We start from the raw sequence: 19,018 nt of genomic DNA, 5'->3' as shown, positions 1-19,018 counted from the left end.
CTGAGCCGAAGGCAGTTGCTTAACCAACTGAGCCACCCAGGCGCCCCCAGAAGACATGTTTTAGACAATACTCGTGTGCATGGGCAAAAAACTCAAGGACTGTGTTTGTGACTAATTGTGTAACAGGTTATTTTAGTTTCTGTTCCAAGGAAAGTGTAAAACATTCCAACAGAGGGTTTTAATGTAGGTTTATTTTTTTTGCACCCATGCTGTTGATTGCTAAATTCAATAGTCTGATCATGACGCTGAATGTGCCTTTAAAAAATAAATAAAATAAGTAAGAATTTCTTATTGCACTCTAGAGATAAATGAAAAGAATTAACCAGGTAACTAAATGTGTCAAGCTTCAACCCTGCTCTTCTAGGCAGTGTGGAGGCTAGGGTAATAGGTCTTTTCAACCAACAATGAAAGACTATTATATACAGCCAAACTAATATAACCCATCAACCACTGCCACTCCAAGCTGCTTATGAAACTGGCAGACAGGGCTGAGTCACAAGGCCTTAGAATCTAACCCTGGGGACTCAGCTGCTCCCCCAGACTTGTTTAATCTCAAACGGCACCAGAAAATAATGAAAGGTTAACTTGGAATCCAAAACACTGTCTGGAACTGGCAGCCTAAGGTAGCTGGAGAAAGCTCCTCTCGGGTAGCTCAGAACTGACTTTTACTGGATTGTCTGATAATTCCGGGGCACTCTCAGCTAGTAAGAAATGTGGAATCTGGGTCATGTTACAACTACCTTGCAGTCTACCCTCAAGGTGTTAGAGCTTGTGATTTAAAAGTAGACCAGAAACGTTGAGGCCTCCTTATTGAGCCTCATGGTCATGAATGTCCTTAAATATTGCTCTTATTTGGGTGTTTCTTTCAAAGTACCTTAATCCAGCAGATGAACAGAATGAACTGTTACTTCTCTCAGCCACCTGCTTTTCCCTCTTTTTTTTTACATTTTTAAAAAATGTTTTATTTATCTATTCATGAGAGTCAGAGAGAGAGAGAGAGAGGCAGAGGGAGAAGCAGGCTCCCCACTGAGCAGGGAGTCTGATGCGGGGCTTGATCCCAGGACCCTGGGATCATGACCTGAGCCGAAGGCAGACGCTTAACCATATGAGCCACTCAGGCGCCCCTGCTTTTCCCTAACTCTTGACTGAAAAAGCACAAGAGAAATCTATAGCCCCCCCCAGTTTTACTGAGGTATAATTGGCATACAGCACTGTATAAGCTTAAGGTGTACAGCATAATGATTTGACTTCAATCTATAATTCACTTTAATTTTTTAAAAAAATATTTAATTAGTTGTCAGAGAGAGAGAGAGAGAGCACAAGCAGGGAGAGAGGCAGGCAGAGGGAGAAGCCGGCTCTCCGCTGAGCAGGGAGCCTGATGTGGGACTCGGTCCTGGGATCATAACCTAAGTAGAAGGCAGACGCTCAACTGACTGAGCCACACAGGTGTCCCTCACTTTAATTTTTTTAAAAAATATTTTTATTTATTTATTTTTCAGAGAGCACAAGCAGGGGGAGTGGCAGGCAAAGGGAGGAGCAGCTCCCCGCTGAGCAGGGAGCCCGATGTAGGGCTCCAGGACCCTCAGATCATGACCTGAGCCAAAAGCAGACTCTTAACTGACTGGGCCACCCAGATGTGGCCCCTCACTTTATTTTTTAAGCAGTTTTTTATTTACAGAGTAATTGGATAGATAGCACAGAGTTCTGTATACCTACCCCACCTCCATTCCCTCCCCCAGTCTCCCCTGGTAACCTCTTGCATTAGTGTGGTGCATTTCTCACAATTCATGAGCCAATATTGATACATCACAGTCATTCTTTGTATTTTAAACTGTGGATTTTGACTGATCCATACTAACATGTATGCACCTTACGGTTTCATACAGAATAGTTTTGTCACTCTAAAAATCCTCTGTATGTCACCTATTCATCCATCCCTCCACTCTCCCCTGGGAGTTCTGGCAACCACTAATCTTTTACTTGTAGAGATTTTTACTAATTTCTATAGTTTTCCTTTTAAAAAATGTCGTATAGTTGGTAACAGAGCATGTATCCTTTTTCAGACTGACTTTGGCTTAGTAATATGCATTTAAGTTTCCTCCATGTCTTTTTGTGCTTGATAGCCCCTTAAAAATTTTTTTTTTCATTTCTTTTTATCAAGAAATAATATGCTATTATATAGATGTACAACAGTTTGTTTATTCATTTGTCTATTTTAAGACATCTCAGTTGCTTCCAGTTTTTGGTAATTATGAATAAAGCTGCTATTAGCATTCACGTGCAAGATTTTGTGTGGACATAAGTTTTCATCTAATTGGGTAGATTAGAATGAGTGCTGGATCACATGGTTTAGTAAGATTATATTTAACTTTGCACACTATCTTCCAAAGTGGTTGTACCATTTTGTATTCCCACAGGCAATGAATAGGAGTTCCTGTTGCTGTTGCTCCTTGTCAGCGTTTGGTACCATCAGTTTTTTAGATTTTAGCCATTCTGGTATGTATGTAGTGGCATTTCAATGTTTTTCAGTTCCCTAGGATGATTATCTTTTCATACGCTTATCTGTGTATCTTCATTGGTGAGGTGTCTTTTGCCCCCCTTTTTTTAAAGATTTTATTTATTTGAGAGAGAGAGAGAATGAGAGATAGAGAGCACCAGAGGGAAGAGGGTCAGAGGGAGAAGCAGACTCCCCGCTGAGCAGGGAGCCCGACGTGGGACTCGATCCCAGGACTCCAGGATCATGACGTGAGCCGAAGGCAGTCGCTTAACCAACTGAGCCACCCAGGCGCCCTCTTTTGCCCCTTTTTAATTGGGTTTTTTGTTTTCTTACTGTCGAGTTTTAAGAGGTGTGTACGTGTGTGTGTGTGTGTATTTTGGGGGGAAGGGGCAAAGGGAGAAGGAGAGAGAATCTTAAGCAGGCTCCATGCTCAGTGTGGAGCCCGATGAGGGGCTTGATCTCAGAACCCTGAGATCATGATCTGAGCCAAAATCAAGAGCCGGATGCTTAACTAACTGAGCCACCCAGGCACCCCTCTTTGTATATTTTAGATACAAGTACTTTATCCCACGTGTGTTTTGCAAATATTTTCCCCAGTCTGTGGCTTATCTATTTTCTTAATAGCGTCTTTCTCAGAGCAGAAGTTTTAAATTCTAATAAAGTGTATCTTGCAAATTTTTGTCCATTTCATTTGGTACTTTTCTAAGCACTGGGGATACAAAAGTTGGAAAAAAACAAAACAAAACCAACAAAGTCCCTGTCTTTGTAGACATTACATTCCGGGGGGGGAGAAGGGTAATAAATAAAAACATTTCTGATGGTGATGAGTACCAATAGGTCTGATCAAAGAAAAGGAAAAAAAGCAGAGAAAAATGACAGTGCCCGAAGGGTAGGGATAGGAGTCACAATTTTAAATACAGTCATCAGAGAAGGTCTCAGTGGTAAAGTGACATGTAAGCAGAGACTTGAAGGAGGTGAGGGGATAAGCCATGAGGATATCTAAGGGAAAAGAACCCTAGCGCAGCAAATAGCAATGACCAAGGCCCTGAGGTGGGAGTGTGCCAGTGTGGAAGGAGAAGCAAGCAGGCCAGTGTGGCCGGCACCAAGTTAGGGGGGAGAGGGGACAGGTAAGACAGGCCAGAAGGCAGGGTCTCGTAGGCCCCTGTTAGAACTTTGGCTTTATTCTGAGGTGGGAAGCTTATGTGCTAACGCAATCATTATACATATAGCACTGAGAAGAGACTTTAGGGAGGAAAGGCAGAAGCAAGGAGACTAGTGGGGATGACACTGCAAAAATCAATGCACAGTAGCAATGGGCTGGAAAGAAGATTCTAGAAATTTTCTAGATTCTAGCAATATTCTAAAAGTAGAACTGGCAGGATTGGCCGATAGGTCAGAGGTGGGGAGTAAGAAGAAAAGGAGCCAAGGATGACTCCAGTGCTTTTGGATGAATGGAACTGTCATTTACGGAGAAGATAGAAGAAGCAGGTTGAGCAAAAGCAAAACTCATATACAAATTATACCCTTCTCCCCCCTGGAATGTAATGTCTACAAAGACAGGGACTTTGTTGGTTTTGTTTTGTTTTGTTTTTTTCCAACTTTTGTATCCCCAGTGCTTAGGAAGGTACCAAATGAAATGGACAAAAATTTGCAAGATACACTTTATTAGAATTTAAAACTTCTGCTCTGAGAAAGACACTATTAAGAAAATAAAGAGATAAGCCACAGACTGGGGAAAATATTTGCAAAACACACATGGGATAAAGTACTTGTATCTAAAATATACAAAGAGGGGTGCCTGGGTGGCAAATTCCTATCTTCATCCACTCGCTGTCAAATAAATAAAATCTTAAAAAAAAAAAGAGAGAAAGAGTGGCCAGTGACATACAAGGAAAATCCAAGAGAGATAGAACGGTGTTCTGGAAAACAGGGGAAGGTGATGTTGCAAGGACCGCATGACCGACTTCATTAACTGTACGGCGAGGTCAAGTAAGAGGAGGATGGAAAACCTTAGCAATGTGGGATTCCTGGTGAGCCTGAATGGGGGTTCAAAAGAGAACAGGAGGAGGAAGTGAGGACAGAGCTCAGGAAACTCTTAACAGAGTTTTTTTTTTTTTTTTTTAAGATTTTATTTATTTATTTGACAGAGAGATACTCAGCGAGAGAGGGAACACAAGCAGGGGGAGTGGGAGAGGGAGAAGCAGGCTTCCGGCTGAGCAGGGAGCCCGATGCAGGGCTCGATCAGGACCTGAGCCGAAGGCAGATGCTTAACGACTGAGCCACCCAGGCGCCCCAACAGAGTTTTGTTTTAAAGAGAAACTGAGGAATAGGGCAGTATCTGGATGGGATACACAGCCAGGGCAAGAGTTTTTTGTTTCTAAACAAGAGAAGCCACAGGCTGTGTGCATGCCCATAGAATGATCCAGCAGAAAGACGCATAGGAAGCAAAAGCAGAGAGTGAAGTTATTGGAGGATGCATGATGGTTTCTATTGGTAATGAAGTCACCAACATGGCTGACTTTATGGCAGTTCCTTGTCTATGGGCAGAATTGTAGTAAATGCAAACTTTCCATTAGAGTTTAAAATGCTTTTTTTGTTGTTGTTCATGAGAGTCAGAGAGGCAGAGGCAGAGGGAGAAGCAGGCTCCCCGCCCAACAGGGAGCCCGATGCGGGACTCGATCCCAGGACCCCGGGATCATGACCTGAGCAAAAGGCAGATGCCCAACCATCTGAGCCACCCAGGCGCCCCCTCCATTAGAGTTTAATGAAAATAATATGCAGTTTTTTTTTCCTATCCAAGTTCATGAGACCCCGTGGTTTTAGGCCATGATCATGACAAAGTAGCTAAGGTAGGGTGGATGAACTGAAAGGCTGAGGTATTGGAGAAATGGAGTATGTGGATAGTGAGCTCTCCAAGAATTCTGAAACAGTAGTCCTACAGAACGTGACAGTGAGCTGGGAGCTAAGATCTCAGCCCCTTCCTGAATGAATGCCGCCTGAGTCAGGGAATCCCCAGTGCACAGGGCAGCTGCTTCTACTTCTGGACAGTGAAAATGATAGGAGACTTTTTCCTTATTCAGAGTTAAACTCTACCACCTAGTACTCCCCAAACTGCTCCTCACCCAGTCCTCTAGAACTATTCATGATGAGGCAAAACTCTCTGACTTAACATAGCTCTTGAAAGCAATTGAGAACAGTTCCAGGTTTCTTTTCTAGGAAGAATATCTGTCTTTCGACCATTCCTTATGCATCATTATTTCCAGGACCTCCACCATCTTGGTTGCCTCTTTGGGATACTCTTGTTGATTTCCTGGGGATGGTGGAGTCAGGGGCACTATCTTCTGATTTCCCTTCTGATGTTCAAATCACTATGGTAATTAATACTTTATTTTGTCAAGGCCAGTGTGGGCACAACATTGTATTGAGCAAAAGCAAAACTCATATACAAATTATACAAAGATGTTTCTCTCTCACAATCTGCAGCCTCCTGCTATCCCTAAATTCAGAGTGACTAATGTTATAGTAGTGGAATTATAAGAAAGAACATTACAGTGTTAATATTCCTAACACACTGCAGAAAAGACTATGAATTAGTGCATGAGAAGGAATACTTACGAGAATATCAGTATTTTCAAAATAATTTCTCCAGTATGGTCTGATTTTTCTCTGTCCACCAATGTCCCATACATTCAGTTTAAAACCTTGTGATTGTACACTTTTGATGTTAAATCCCTGAAACAGAGGCAAAAACACCAAGCTTTATTAAGCTTTGAGATCATAATTCTGACAAAGTTATATTTAACAGCTATGTTATTTATTAATCATGAGGTACTCTGCCAAATGTGATACTGGTAACACTGAAAATAGTCTGCTATGATAGGGAAGAAAGAAATGTGTTTTTACATGCTTACTTCATTCAGGTTTGGAGTCAATATTAATGTCATGGCTAACATGACACTTTCTCTAATAAGTGTACACATGTGCACACACACACCACTGCTGAGGACAACTTGGAATGAGAATAGTTCTGATAATCAACACAGACCACATCTCCTGATGGATCCTCAAGATGGTAACATTTAACAGAATATTACATTTAAACAACAAAAAAAACAGAAGCTAAATCTGAAGACTCAATAGAACAGAATAAATTCCAAGTTTAAAAAGAGGCAAGAGCTACAATCTGGAAGACAGGATTCTTTTTTTTTTTTTTTAAAGATTTTATTTATTCATTTGAGACACAGAGATAGAGAGAGCACATGAGGAGGGAGAAGGAGGCTCCCCACTGAGCCAGGAGCCCGATGTGGGGCCCGATCCCAGGACCCTGGGATCATGACCTGAGCCAAAGGCAGATGCTTAACCGTCTGAGCCACTCAGGCGCCCCTGGAAGACAGGACTCTTTAAGAAATTTCTTCATATGCGTTTATCAGGAAAAGGAGGGAGCTGAAGTCATGACACTATGGGAGAAGCTGGTTTGTAACTGGACCCTTAGCCCTGTGAGGAAGGGATGACCTGCTGGAATAGCATGTTCAAACTCTGAAGTGGGGCCCTCAGTTACAGGAAGTGATGAAAATAAACAAGCAGGCATTGGAAACTCTTCTTTCATAAGTATTTCTGATGAACTTGAAAAGAAAATATTCATTTTCAGGACAGTGACTCAAGGTGGAACTTTGAAGAAGGTGAGCAAATCAGGGGCAGGTGGAACTGTGAGCTGGGAGTTGGTGTGCAGAAAAACAAATTAACAAGACCTCTGGGGTTTGGAGAGAAGGCATTTCATGAGCAATAATTAAAAAATAAATCTTTTTCTGAGAATGATATAGTGAAATCAGGACTTGAAAAATCCAATCAACAGCTTGCTATCACAGAAGTGACAGTTTATCCAGGAGAACTGGAGTGAAGTGGGCCTGGGGACGTCTCCATAAACATTTGCTTCATATGGCAGCCTGCCAATACTACTTGCCTCTTGCAGAAGGACAAGGCACAGTGTGATGGTGTAGGAACACTGCCACCCAATTGCCACTGAGGATAAATGGACTATAGGGGATACCGGGGGATGATGCTGACTACAGCTCCCGTAAGATGCCAACAACTGAATAAATTAGAAGTTTAAGAAGTCTAAAGGGAAGTGGCTTAAGCTTATTGCAAAAGGCAGCTTCATTCTGACTCACTGACAAAACCACTTTTGTGTGCTTAAAAGTTCTACACTTAACTATAATATTCAATGTCAAAGCCAGTAATGTCAAATCTTTCTGGAATGAAGCAGGAGATAAATAAGAGTAACTCCTGGAATTTGACCATATGTATCAACTGCCTTAAAATTCTATAAGTCATCAAAAGAAAAAAAATTCTATTAAGTCATCGGACCAACAAATCTAAGAAATTATTCTAAGGAAATAATGGGTGCAAACATTTAGAAATGGGTATTACATAAGTATTATTTACCTTTATTTTTTAAAAGTAAATAATTTTTTTAAAGATTTTTTTAAATCTTTTTTAAAGATTTTATTCATTTGGCAGAGAGAGACAAAGCGAGAGAAGGAACACAAGCAGGGGGAGTGGGAGAGGGGGAAGCAGGCTTCCCGCTGAGCAGCGAGCCAGAGGTGGGGCTTGATCCCAGGGTCCCTGAGCCGAAGGCAGACAATTACCCACTGAGCCACCCAGGCGCCCCGTCATTTTTATTTTTTATTTTAAATATACGCATCATAGGGGCACCTGGCTGACTCAGTAGAGCATGCGACTCTTGGTCTCAGGGTTGTAAGTTCGAGCCCCATGTCAGGTAGAGAGATTAATTAAAAATAAAGTCTTTAAGGGGCGCCTGGGTGGCTCAGTCGGTTGGGCATCTGACTCTTGGTTTTGGCTGGGGTCCTGATCTCAGGATCTTGAGATCCAGCCCACATGGGGCTCCATGCTCAGTGTAGACTGTGCTTGAGATTCTTTCCCCTCCCTCTCCCTCCTCCTCTTCTCCTCCCTCTGCTCATGCTCTCTCTCTAAAATAAAATCTTTTTTTTTTTTAAGATTTTATTTATTTGACAGAGAGAGACACCATGAAAGAGGGAACCCAAGCAGGGGGAGTGGGAGAGGGAGAAGCAGGCTTCCCGCTGAGCAAGGAGCCCGATGTGGGGCTCAATCCCAGGACCCTGAGATCATGACCTGAGCCAAAGGCAGATGCTTAATGACTGAGCCACCCAGGCTCCCTAAAATAAAATCTCTAAAAAATAAAATAAAATCTTTAAATATACCCATCATATATGCATAGAAAAAAGAGGATACATTTTTTTAAAGATTTTATTTATTTATTTGAGAGAGAGAGGGAGGGCATACACACAGAGGTTGAGGGAGAGAGAGAAAGAGCTTCCCCACTGAGCAGGGAGCCTGATGCAGGACTCAATCCCAGGACCCTGGGATCATGACCTGAGCCGAAGGCAGACGCTTAACCGACTGAGCCACCCAGGCGCCTCCCTACTTTTTCTAATATAAAACAAAAACACAATGAAAACTTGTTTTTCTTTTTTTAAAGATTTTATTTATTTATTTGACAGAGACAGAGAGAGAGGGACACAAGCAGGGGGAGTGGGAGAGGGAGAAGCAGGCTTCCCACAGATCAGGGAGCCTGATGTGGGGCTCAATCCCAGGACCCTGGGATCATGACCCGAGCCAAAGGCAGACGCTCAATGACTGAGCAATCCAGGTGCCCTGAGAGCTTGTTTTTCTAAATTTTTTTAAAGATTTTATTTTTAAGTAATCTTTATACCTAATGTGGGGTCAAACTCACAACCCTGAGATCAAGAGTTGCATGTTTTTCCGACTAAGCCAGGCACCCAGGAGGCTTGTTTTTAAAGAATAAATATGGGGGCACCTGGGTGGCTCAGTTGGTTAAGCGCCCATCTCTTCATCTCAGCTCAGGTCTTGATCTCAGGGCTGTGAGTTTAAGCCCCATGTTGGGTTCACACTGAGTGTGGAGCCTACTTAAAAATAACAAGAAAAAGGGGTACTTGGGTGGCTCAGTTGGTTAAGCGCTGGACTCTTGATTCTGGCTCAGGTCATGATCTCAGGGTCATGAGATCCAGCCTCCTGTTGGGCTCTGCGCTCAGTGGGGAGTTTGAGATTCTCACTCTCTGCCCCTCTGCTCATGTACACATGCTTGCTCTCTCTCTCAAATTATTTTTTTTAAAGATTTTATTTATTTATCTGACAGAGACAGAGCGAGAGAGGGAACACAAGCAGGGGGAGTGGAAGAGGGAGAAGCAGGCTTCCCACCGAGCAGGGAGCCTGATGCGGGGCTCAATCCCAGGACGCTGGGATCATGACCTGAGCCGAAGGCAGGCGCTTAACGACTGAGCCACCCAGGCGCCCCTTAACTTTGTTTTTTTAAAAAAGATTATTTATTTATTTATTTATTTATTTATTTATTTTTTTTAAAGATTTTATTTATTTATTTGAGAGAGAGAGAGAATGAGAGACAGAGAGCATGAGAGGGAAGAGGGCCAGAGGGAGAAGCAGACTCCCCGCCGAGCAGGGAGTCCGACGCGGGACTCGATCCCGGGACTCCAGGATCATGACCTGAGCCGAAGGCAGTCGCTTAACCAACTGAGCCACCCAGGCGCCCCTTAACTTTGTTTTTTTAAAAAAGATTATTTATTTTTATTTGAGAGAGAATGAGAGCTAAAGAGATCACAGAGGGAGACAGAGAAGCAGACTCGCCACTGAGCAGGGAGCCTGACAGGCTCGATCCCAGGATGCTGAGATCATGACCTGAGCCAAAGGCAGACGCTTAATGACTGAGCCACCCAGGAGCCCCTCAAACAAATTAAAAAAAAAAAGGATAAATATGAAAACTTGACATCATATAATAACAAAGTCACCTATAACATATCAAATAAAGCCTAAAAGTTAGAATTGGAACTTTGAGTCCATAACTTAAGAGTTCATTTCTATGGTCACAGTGCTGGATGCCCTCATTTTACTGGTACTCTTAAGAGATACAGCCTACTGCTAGTACTCAATTAAAAAGAAGAAAAAAAAAAACCCTAGACTTTTCTTTTTCTGGCAGAAATCCTGACACAGTAATATGTGTTTTTAGCCCTTCTAGACTAGACCACTGTAATTTGCTCCTCCTTAGGCTATACATTAAATTTGTTCAGAAGCTGTAAAATTGCTCATTTGGTAGCAATTGAAATGACTTTTCTGCAAAAAGTTGCAGATCAGTAAGACTCACAAGCTGTGAAGTACACAGACCAGCACAGCCATTCAAACCTGACACTAAACTTGTTATCACAGTACAGTGGTGGAAAATGCTTAAAAAAACTCTGCTTTTGCTAAAACCTCTAATGCTCAAACACTTTAAAGTGACTAAGACCAACAGGGCTGTCCTCTAGTTAGGAAACCCAACCGGCTGGTCAAAGGTCAAGCCTTCTCAGGATTTCCTACAGGGAAGGAGGTCTAAAGAAGGAGGGTTGTTCCACTTAGGATTTGTCTTTCAACTTCCACACTGGCAGCACCACGGTTGCCTGATCCTTTGTGTTTTGCTTGCTTAGCCTTAGGAAAGAGGCTGGATTAAAAAATATAAGGGATTTTTTAATTAAAAAAGTGATAGATATATTTGTATTGATTAAGTCTGAAAAACATACACTAAAATATTAACAGTAGTTTTTCTCACAGTACTGTTTTTTTCTTTTATATTCTCTCTGTATTTTCTTTTCGTTTTTTTTTTAAGATTTTATTTATTTATTTGAGAGAATGAGCACACACAAGCACAGGGGAGGGGCAGAGGGAGAGGAAGAAGCAGGCTCCCCGCTCAGCAGGGAGCCTGATGTGGGGCTTGATCCCAGGACCCTGAGATCAGGACCTGAGCCGAAGGCAGATGCTTAACCGACTGAGCCACCTGGGCGCCCCTCTCGCTGTATTTTCTGCACATGTTAATTTCATTATGAAAAGATTAAGCTATTTTTTTAAAGTAATCACTTAGAGCTGAGGGAATTTTTTTTTTTTAAAGATTTTATTTAGGGCGCCTAGGTGTCTCAGTTGTTTATTTATTTATATATACTTTAAAGATTTTATTTATTTGGCAGAGAGAGACAAAGCAAGAGAGGGAACACAAGCAGGGGGAGTGGGAGAGGGAGAAGCAGGCTTCCTGCTGAGCAGGGAGCCTGATGCGGGGCTCGATCCCAGGACCCTGGGATCATGACCTGAGCTGAAGGCAGCTGCTTAACTGACTGAGCCACCCAGGTGCCCCTGATTGTGTCTTGATAATATACATGCTTATTTATTTTTTTTAAAAAGATTTTCTGTGGGGGGGGAGAGAGAGAGCAGAGTGGGGTGAAGGGCAGATGGAGAAGCAGACTCCCTGCTGAGCAAGGAGCCTGATGTGGGGCTTGATCCTGGGAGTCCAGGATCATGACCTGAGCCGAAAGCAGATGCTTAACCGACTGAGCCACCCAGGTGCCCCTATATATGCTTATTTAAATGATTTATTTAAAAATTGGTAAAATATACATAAAATTTACCATTTTAACCATTTTTAAGTGTAGAGTTCAGTAGTACTAAGTGCATTCACATTGTTGTGCAACCATCACCACCAGCCATCCACAGAACCTTTTTCATCTTATAACACTGACTCTCTGTGCCCTTTCAGCAATGACCCCTCCAATCCCCTCTGTCTCCAGCCCCTGGTACCCACTATTCTACTTTCTGTCTCTATGAATTTGACTACTCTAAGTACCTCATACCTATGGAATCACTTGATATGTTTTTGAAATCTTAGACTGTTTTTAAATTGTATAGACTTATCTCAGTAACAAAACTTGAGGGTGGACAAAACTGTATTTCCCATTTTGCCTTCCATATTGCTATGATCACTTTCCATATGTCACACAGGCACCTGGGCCCAGGGCAGTGCTCACCTGTGTAGGTGTAATGTGGCTGATGTCTTCAGATGCAAGCTGCTTCAGAAGAGTGGTCTTGCCAGCATTATCCAAGCCCAGGAGAAGAATTCTCACCTCCTGGTCTGGTGCACTTTTCAATTTGCGCAAAATTGAGAGCAAGCCCTTAAACAACCATGAAGAAGAGAGATTACTTTTGGGGCACTGACTTTGATATTAGTAGATATCAGAATATCTTCTCCTCCTTGAAAAAAGTTCTTGGTTGTGGAGAGCTCACAGTATTATTTTTCAGCTCAGTGTCATTTATTCCATTTGCTTCTTCCTCCTAAGTTTTGGCAGAAGTACTTCAGCAAATTCAGCAACTCAATAAATAGCATGGCTTATTGCTGTTCCTCCTATTAATCCAGTTTAGCAGTCACCCCAAATCTTCTGGGAGTGTGAACTACTACTCAATTAATGTTCCTAAAGCCCTTCATATACACTTTGGAGTAGAGCACACATCATATCAGACTATAGGTAATTGATTTTTGTATTTTCCTCCTAGAGTGAAATTTATTGCAGGTAAGAGTTATAGCTTTGGTTTCCCACAATGCCTGGCACTTATTGGATAGACATTAGATAATAGTTGTTGAATTAAATACAATTATCCACCCAAGTAAGTGCAAGATTTTACCATGCTACACACACACAAACACACACACACACTCTAAAAAAAAAAAACTTGTATAAAATTGTTTAAGACTTTATTTCAGTTTACATTTAAGACTTCAGCATTCAAAATACTCTATCATCACCTAAAAAAACCCCAATACTCTATCACCATCTAATTTTCACAAGACCCATATAGGACAGGCGCATAGTATAAATTATGTTTTTCAGATGAAGAATCGGATACAACAGAGAGGTTAGAACATTGTCAGTCAGTCATGAAGAACAAAAATCACAATTTAGCCAGGGTATTTTTTACTAGTAATTTAATATAATAATTGTTTCTTGTTTTTATTATTTTTTAATGACTAGAAATAAACCATATTGCCTTTTAGCTACCAACATAAGAAAAATTGTATAACATAGTTATTTGTTCTGTCCTGCAGCTGACAGTCTTGTTCCAATGAGGCATGAGTTACAACAAGAATCAAAGAATTCCAGAGTTTAAAGGGCATATAATCTAATCTCCCAGCCCAAGCAGAAATTCCTTCAAGCTGAGTCTTAGAATTAGATAAAATGATTATATATTTTTTTATCCTTATTGCACCAGGCAATAATTCAAACCAGCCTGTTCACTAAGATCAAATAACCATTCTGTGAAATAATTCTCAACAACTGAGTCTTTGGACAATGATATGCAAATATGCATAATTATTAAGAATTCCTTTCTGCCTCAGAGACTCTTTGTTTACCACTTCTAGTGTTCTGTATTTGCACTGACTTGTTAAGGATTACATTAACCTCTCTGTACCTCAATTTTTTCCAGCAATAAGATAGAAGATTTAGTTTAAGACAGAAAGACAAATTCTATACCAAAAGATTTAGGAAGAATGATTGAATAGATTTCAAACAAACAAAAAGATAGGCAGGTCTTTTTTTTAACTTTAATTTTTTTTTTTGGCATGACATTTTTCTTTTGTTTTTATCTTATCTGGCCTTGAATACTTTGACAACATTCCTTTTTTAAACTGTATTTATGAGAAGTCTCCCTGTCTTCTATTAGCTACATTGCAATCACTCATTTATAATACCATCTTTCAGAACAGTTAAAATTAGAATTCTGAGATCCTCAGGGGACTGGTAATATAAAAAGGCTAGAACAGGGAAAACACATTGTACTACTCATCCTGAGTTCTTGATTAGATGTCCTCATTACCTCTTCCAAAATAACCGAAATTTATCACATCAGTACATGAAACGACAGTACAGGTAAAATTCTCATGCATTATCTACTAGTGTAGAGATCATGAAAGATGTTTCTATAAAATATTTTCAAGGTTCAAAATGAATGTTTTAGGTTTTTCCTCACATGTCTCCTCTTTTAAAACAAATGTGTAAATAAAAATACTGCTTTCTGCAGGCTGAGACTTTTTACACGCTCATTATATTTGAAATTGAACAGTGAAGAGAAATTAATTTCTATTCATCTTAAAAGGGGAGAAGCAAAGCACAGAAGAGAAAACCATTCTAACTATACCTAAACTTTATTAACTTAAAGGTATCAAAAAATGATACTTCTATATTTCTAATGAGTGATTTTCCTTATCAGGAATTAACTTCATATACTTCACCTTTAAGTGAAATTACAGAGAAATGGAAAGTTTAGTTACTATTTTCTTCTACCAAAATGATAAATAGCATCTGAAGCATGGTCTAGGGAAGACAATGCAAATACAGTACAGCATCATATTAACCCAACTACTGAGGACAGGGGATCACAGGATTATCAGGTTTGCTAAATAGGGAAGAGGATATTTATAGATATCAGAGTTCTGCCTGAAAGGTACAAAGTAAGCTGATTTAAGAGGCTGGAGGAAAGAGAGCAGAATAAGTCTATGTTTCTAAACATAAGTGTCCATCCTTTATTTTAAATGTCAAATGAAGGGAGACAGCCATTAGAAGTTAATTTTATTATGGGGCTGAGTTTTGTAGCATAAATACAAGGAAACGAATTTTTAAAGTGCATTTTTTGTTAAAATACCCATTCATTCCTTCATTCACATTAAATATCCACAGTGTGCCCCACATACAACAGTGAGCAAAACAGATATGATTTCTATGTAGGATTTGTTTTTTGTTTTTTTTTTTTAAAGATTTTATTTATTTATTTGAGAGAGAATGAGAGATAGAGAGCACGAGAGGGAAGAGGGTCAGAGGGAGAAGCAGACTCCCTGCTGAGCAGGGAGCCCGATTGTGGGACTCGATCCCGGGACTCCAGGATCATGACCTGAGCCGAAGGCAGTCGCTTAACCAACTGAGCCACCCAGGCGCCCTCTATGTAGGATTTGTACTCCTTTGACATTAAAGACAATTTAAGAAACCGGAACTTTAGTTCATTGTTTAAAGTCTATTATCAGCATGGGTGCATATAAGTTATCTGCACCCTGGTGGACAGAAGTGGTCTGACTCAGTCATAAGACATCTAAACAAACTTTCTACAGGCAAATTATGAATACATGTGCTATTGACTACAGATATTTTATCTGCCTCAAAATCAGCTTAAACTCAGCTACTGGCAGAGGCACGGTGCACTGACCTAAAATGATACAAACTAGGTCATTCAGAGAAACTAGGCTGGTAGAGGGTGAGAGAGGAATGTGATGGTGGATGGAAAGTGTATGTGGCTGAGGAGCAGTTAAAATTTTTAAATATTAAAATTAATAAGCCATCTGTCAAGTACATGTACTCCCCATAACTAGCTTAAATGGAACTGACTTCAATGTGTCTTTACCTCTTTAACAGAAAAATTATGCCGCTCAGGGAGATGTTATTAACTTCCAGGAACTCCTATAGCTTTGATAGGGAGAACCTCACCCAAACTTGTCTTCTTTCTCCTCATCTCTCTACTAAATAAATACAGTGTTTCCTGAGGAACAAAATATGGGCATTTCCTCAGGAAGAGTGGGTTCCCACCTTACCAGACTCCTAATAAAAACATTGGGGATGGGGATGCGGGTGGGGGTGCCTGCCTTGCTCAGTCAGTAAAGCATGCGACTTGATCTCCGGGTTGTGAGTTCAAGCCCCACATTGTGGGTAGAAATTACTAAAAAAAAAAAAAAAAGAGGGCGCCTGGGTGGCTCAGTCAGTTAAGTGTCTGCCTTAGGCTCAGGTCATGATCCCGGGGTCCTGGGATCGAGCCCCGCATCGGGCTCCCTGCTCTGCAGGAAGCCTGCTTCTCCCTCTCCCACTCCCCCTGCTTGTGTTCCCTCTCTCACTGTGTCTCTGTCAAATAAATAAAATCTTAAAAAAAAAAGAACATTATGGGCTTTGGAATTTCATAGACTTGAATTCACCTTTCTTCCATGTATAACCCTGGGCACCTAGAAAATGGGAACAATACTTATATCTTAAGAAAAATGCTCTGAAGATTAAGTGAGATAATGTATGTAAAGCATAGTGCGTAGTAGACACTCGAAGCAGTAGTTGCGTTGGTTGTTTTGTTTTTTAACTTTTCACTGACCATCTTCTGACCAGAAAACACAATCTTAGGAACAGTCTTCCAATGCTGAACATGCGCGTTGGTGGTATAGTGGTGAGCATAGCTGCCTTCCAATGCTGAACATGCTTGATAACTACCACTAGGTTCATGTATGTAGAAAGTACTCCATAAATAATTTGAGTGAAGGGGTCATCTGTTAAATAGCAGTGATTACTTAATGCACTAACATTACTGTCATCTTAGTATTTTACCAAAGACGGTATCAAAAGGCAGGGCTAAAATAGCTGACTAAAAGTTCAGAGAAAACATTGGGGTTTTTAAATAAGAAATAAAACATATTAGTCATAGCTGAAGGTTTATAAAGCAGAAACAAAAACCTGGGACTCATCCTTTAGTTGTACAGTTATCACAGGGATGGGTGACACACTTAATCACACCACTGATGGTTTAAATTCTATGTTCCACTTTTAGTTCTAAGAATAGCTCACACTTTTGGAGATAAAAAAATGTATTTGGGAAACCAGATAAAGAATCCAGAATGATTTGCCCTAATTTCATATTGTTCATTTTAGGAAAAAAGAAAAAGAAAAAATCTGTCTTGATCAATGAACACAACAGTTGTATACAATAGTGCTGTAGCACTGTCAATTTGCTGTCTACAGTGTCAATTTGCACCTGGAAACATGAGCAGTGGTTAATTTATTGTAGCCTGTAATTATAAATTAAACAATCATGAAATTACAGAGTCCACTTAGTTGATAAACAAACTGGGAAAAGTTAGCCAACGCTCATGCGTTTCTCATTTATGATGACATCTCATTCTCTGTTGGTTTGGCATGCCTTTTTCATTCCAATTCTAGTTATTTTCTGTGTAAATATTTATGTTTGTACTCATTTGTTGAGAAAAACTTAGCCTTTAAATGGACAGCCCATGTATAAATGATTAATAAAAAGAAAACATGTAAAAATCTGTTTAGCCTGAGGTTAATAAAACTGCAATATAGCACGTGTGAAATGTGATTGGCATCTTCAGATCAAATTCTACTTCTTTAACAATCTGACAATGTAAAATCAATTCTTTTTCCTATCAAAATGTACTCATTGGATAATCTGACCAAAGGTGCATGCATTTTTTTTTCCTTGCAGACATCTAGTCTTTTTTTCATAAATTAATGGACGTGGGGTGGGGAAGTAACTAAGTTTGAGTGCCTGGCTCTGTGCAGTTGGTAAGCCAGCCAACCTATTCTAAATGCTTCAAAGTCCATTTTGCTTTGACTTGCTCTAAAACTACTCAATTCCATTTCAATACCCTCCAACTAACTGCACAGAAATCAACAAGGAACAGCGTGTCAACGGTCAAATCTGTCTCACATCATAATTCACAACTTGGGAAAGCTTTAAGTCTCACAGAGAAAAGCCAATTGATAGCCACTCTAGTTTTAATTTCCCATTCTTTTTAGTTTGGAGATCCCAAGGTGAGATTAAGATCTTTGGTTCTGGTGTGGTCATATATGTAAAAGGTTGCAACAGGTTTGAAATGAAATACTAAGGACTGGGCAGCAAATTTGCCTCCATCAATATGGATTAAATGTTGAAGGGAAAATCGGTCATCACCAACAACCAGATTTACAGAACTCTCAGCAAATAAATAACTCGTTGCTGCCACGCAAACACCAAGACGGCGTAAAATCCACCAGGCATCCCTTACAAGCGGTACCTCTTTGTGTCCTGGGATTTACACCCCTCCCCCCAGAGGCCCGCACTTCTCGAGGAAGAGGAGAGGTAGGCTACCATCTCCCCTAGTACCGCGAGAATGACTTCAAAGACAGTAGCGCTGACCCTTCTCCCCGCTTCTGGCCGGACCCCGGTGGACCCACTTTCCAGCGGTACCGGAAGGCCGATTCCTTAGGAAGATCTAAGCCTGCATGCGGAGGCTGCTTTCCGCAGTTATTCGGCTCCGCCCTCGCCTCAGTCCCTAGTAATGATGAAACCCCGGCTCTGTACCGGGATAGCCACGCAACCTTTCAGCCCCTTCCCCTAGCTTCGGACCCGCTGCAAGCCCCGCCTTCCTCCCCAGGCCCAGGTCTCCTTCCAAGGGCCCACCTTCGGGATTCCCCGCTGCCCCCCGAAACCAATCCAGAACCCAGAGTGCAGGTTGAGCGCCGTCCCATTCCCTCCTTGGCTTCAAGCGCAGTGGCCCGACCTGGACCTGAGGACGGGAGTGGGGTGACCGGCCAGCTCCAGAGGGGCCCGGGCCCCCACACTCACCATCCTCCCGCCGAGTCCCTCCTCCTCCTCCTCCTCCTCCTCCTCCTCCTCCTGCCTCCCCGTTACCAGGGGCAACTTCTGCGGCACCGCCCCCGACGTCCCTCGCACGCACAGCGGAGAAGCAAAGCAGCCGTACGGGGTGGGGTCCAGCTCCGCTTTCCCCAAAGTGCGCAAGCGCGCCAAAGTGCCCGCCCACTGCGCAGGCGGGCTGCTGGAGCGACTGGAGCC

General features: G+C 41.5%; 1 protein-coding gene across 2 annotated transcripts in view; it reads right to left on the bottom strand.

Annotated features, from left to right (window-relative positions):
• ARL3 (ARF like GTPase 3) overlaps positions 1-19,018 on the bottom strand; it is a 115,433-nt gene that overhangs the window by 17,443 nt on the left and 78,972 nt on the right. Inside the window, exons 2-4 of one of the 2 annotated variants that reach the window (XM_073904261.1) lie at positions 18,791-18,837; positions 12,397-12,540; positions 6,113-6,229 (exon numbers count right to left, since the gene is read on the bottom strand). In XM_073904261.1, the coding sequence (XP_073760362.1) occupies positions 6,113-6,229; positions 12,397-12,540; positions 18,791-18,793 (264 nt within the window). In that variant the 5' untranslated portion in view covers positions 18,794-18,837. Of the gene's footprint in view, positions 1-6,112; positions 6,230-12,396; positions 12,541-18,790; positions 18,919-19,018 lie in introns of those variants that run through there. The other variant, XM_025880546.2, reaches the window with a different exon arrangement.

The sequence above is a fragment of the Callorhinus ursinus genome, unplaced genomic scaffold, assembly GCF_003265705.2.
Source record: "Callorhinus ursinus isolate GAN/ISIS: 27379988/994484 unplaced genomic scaffold, GSC_fseal_2.0 scaffold20, whole genome shotgun sequence".
NCBI lineage: Eukaryota > Metazoa > Chordata > Mammalia > Carnivora > Otariidae > Callorhinus > Callorhinus ursinus.
This window is presented reverse-complemented; position numbering and strand designations above follow the sequence as displayed.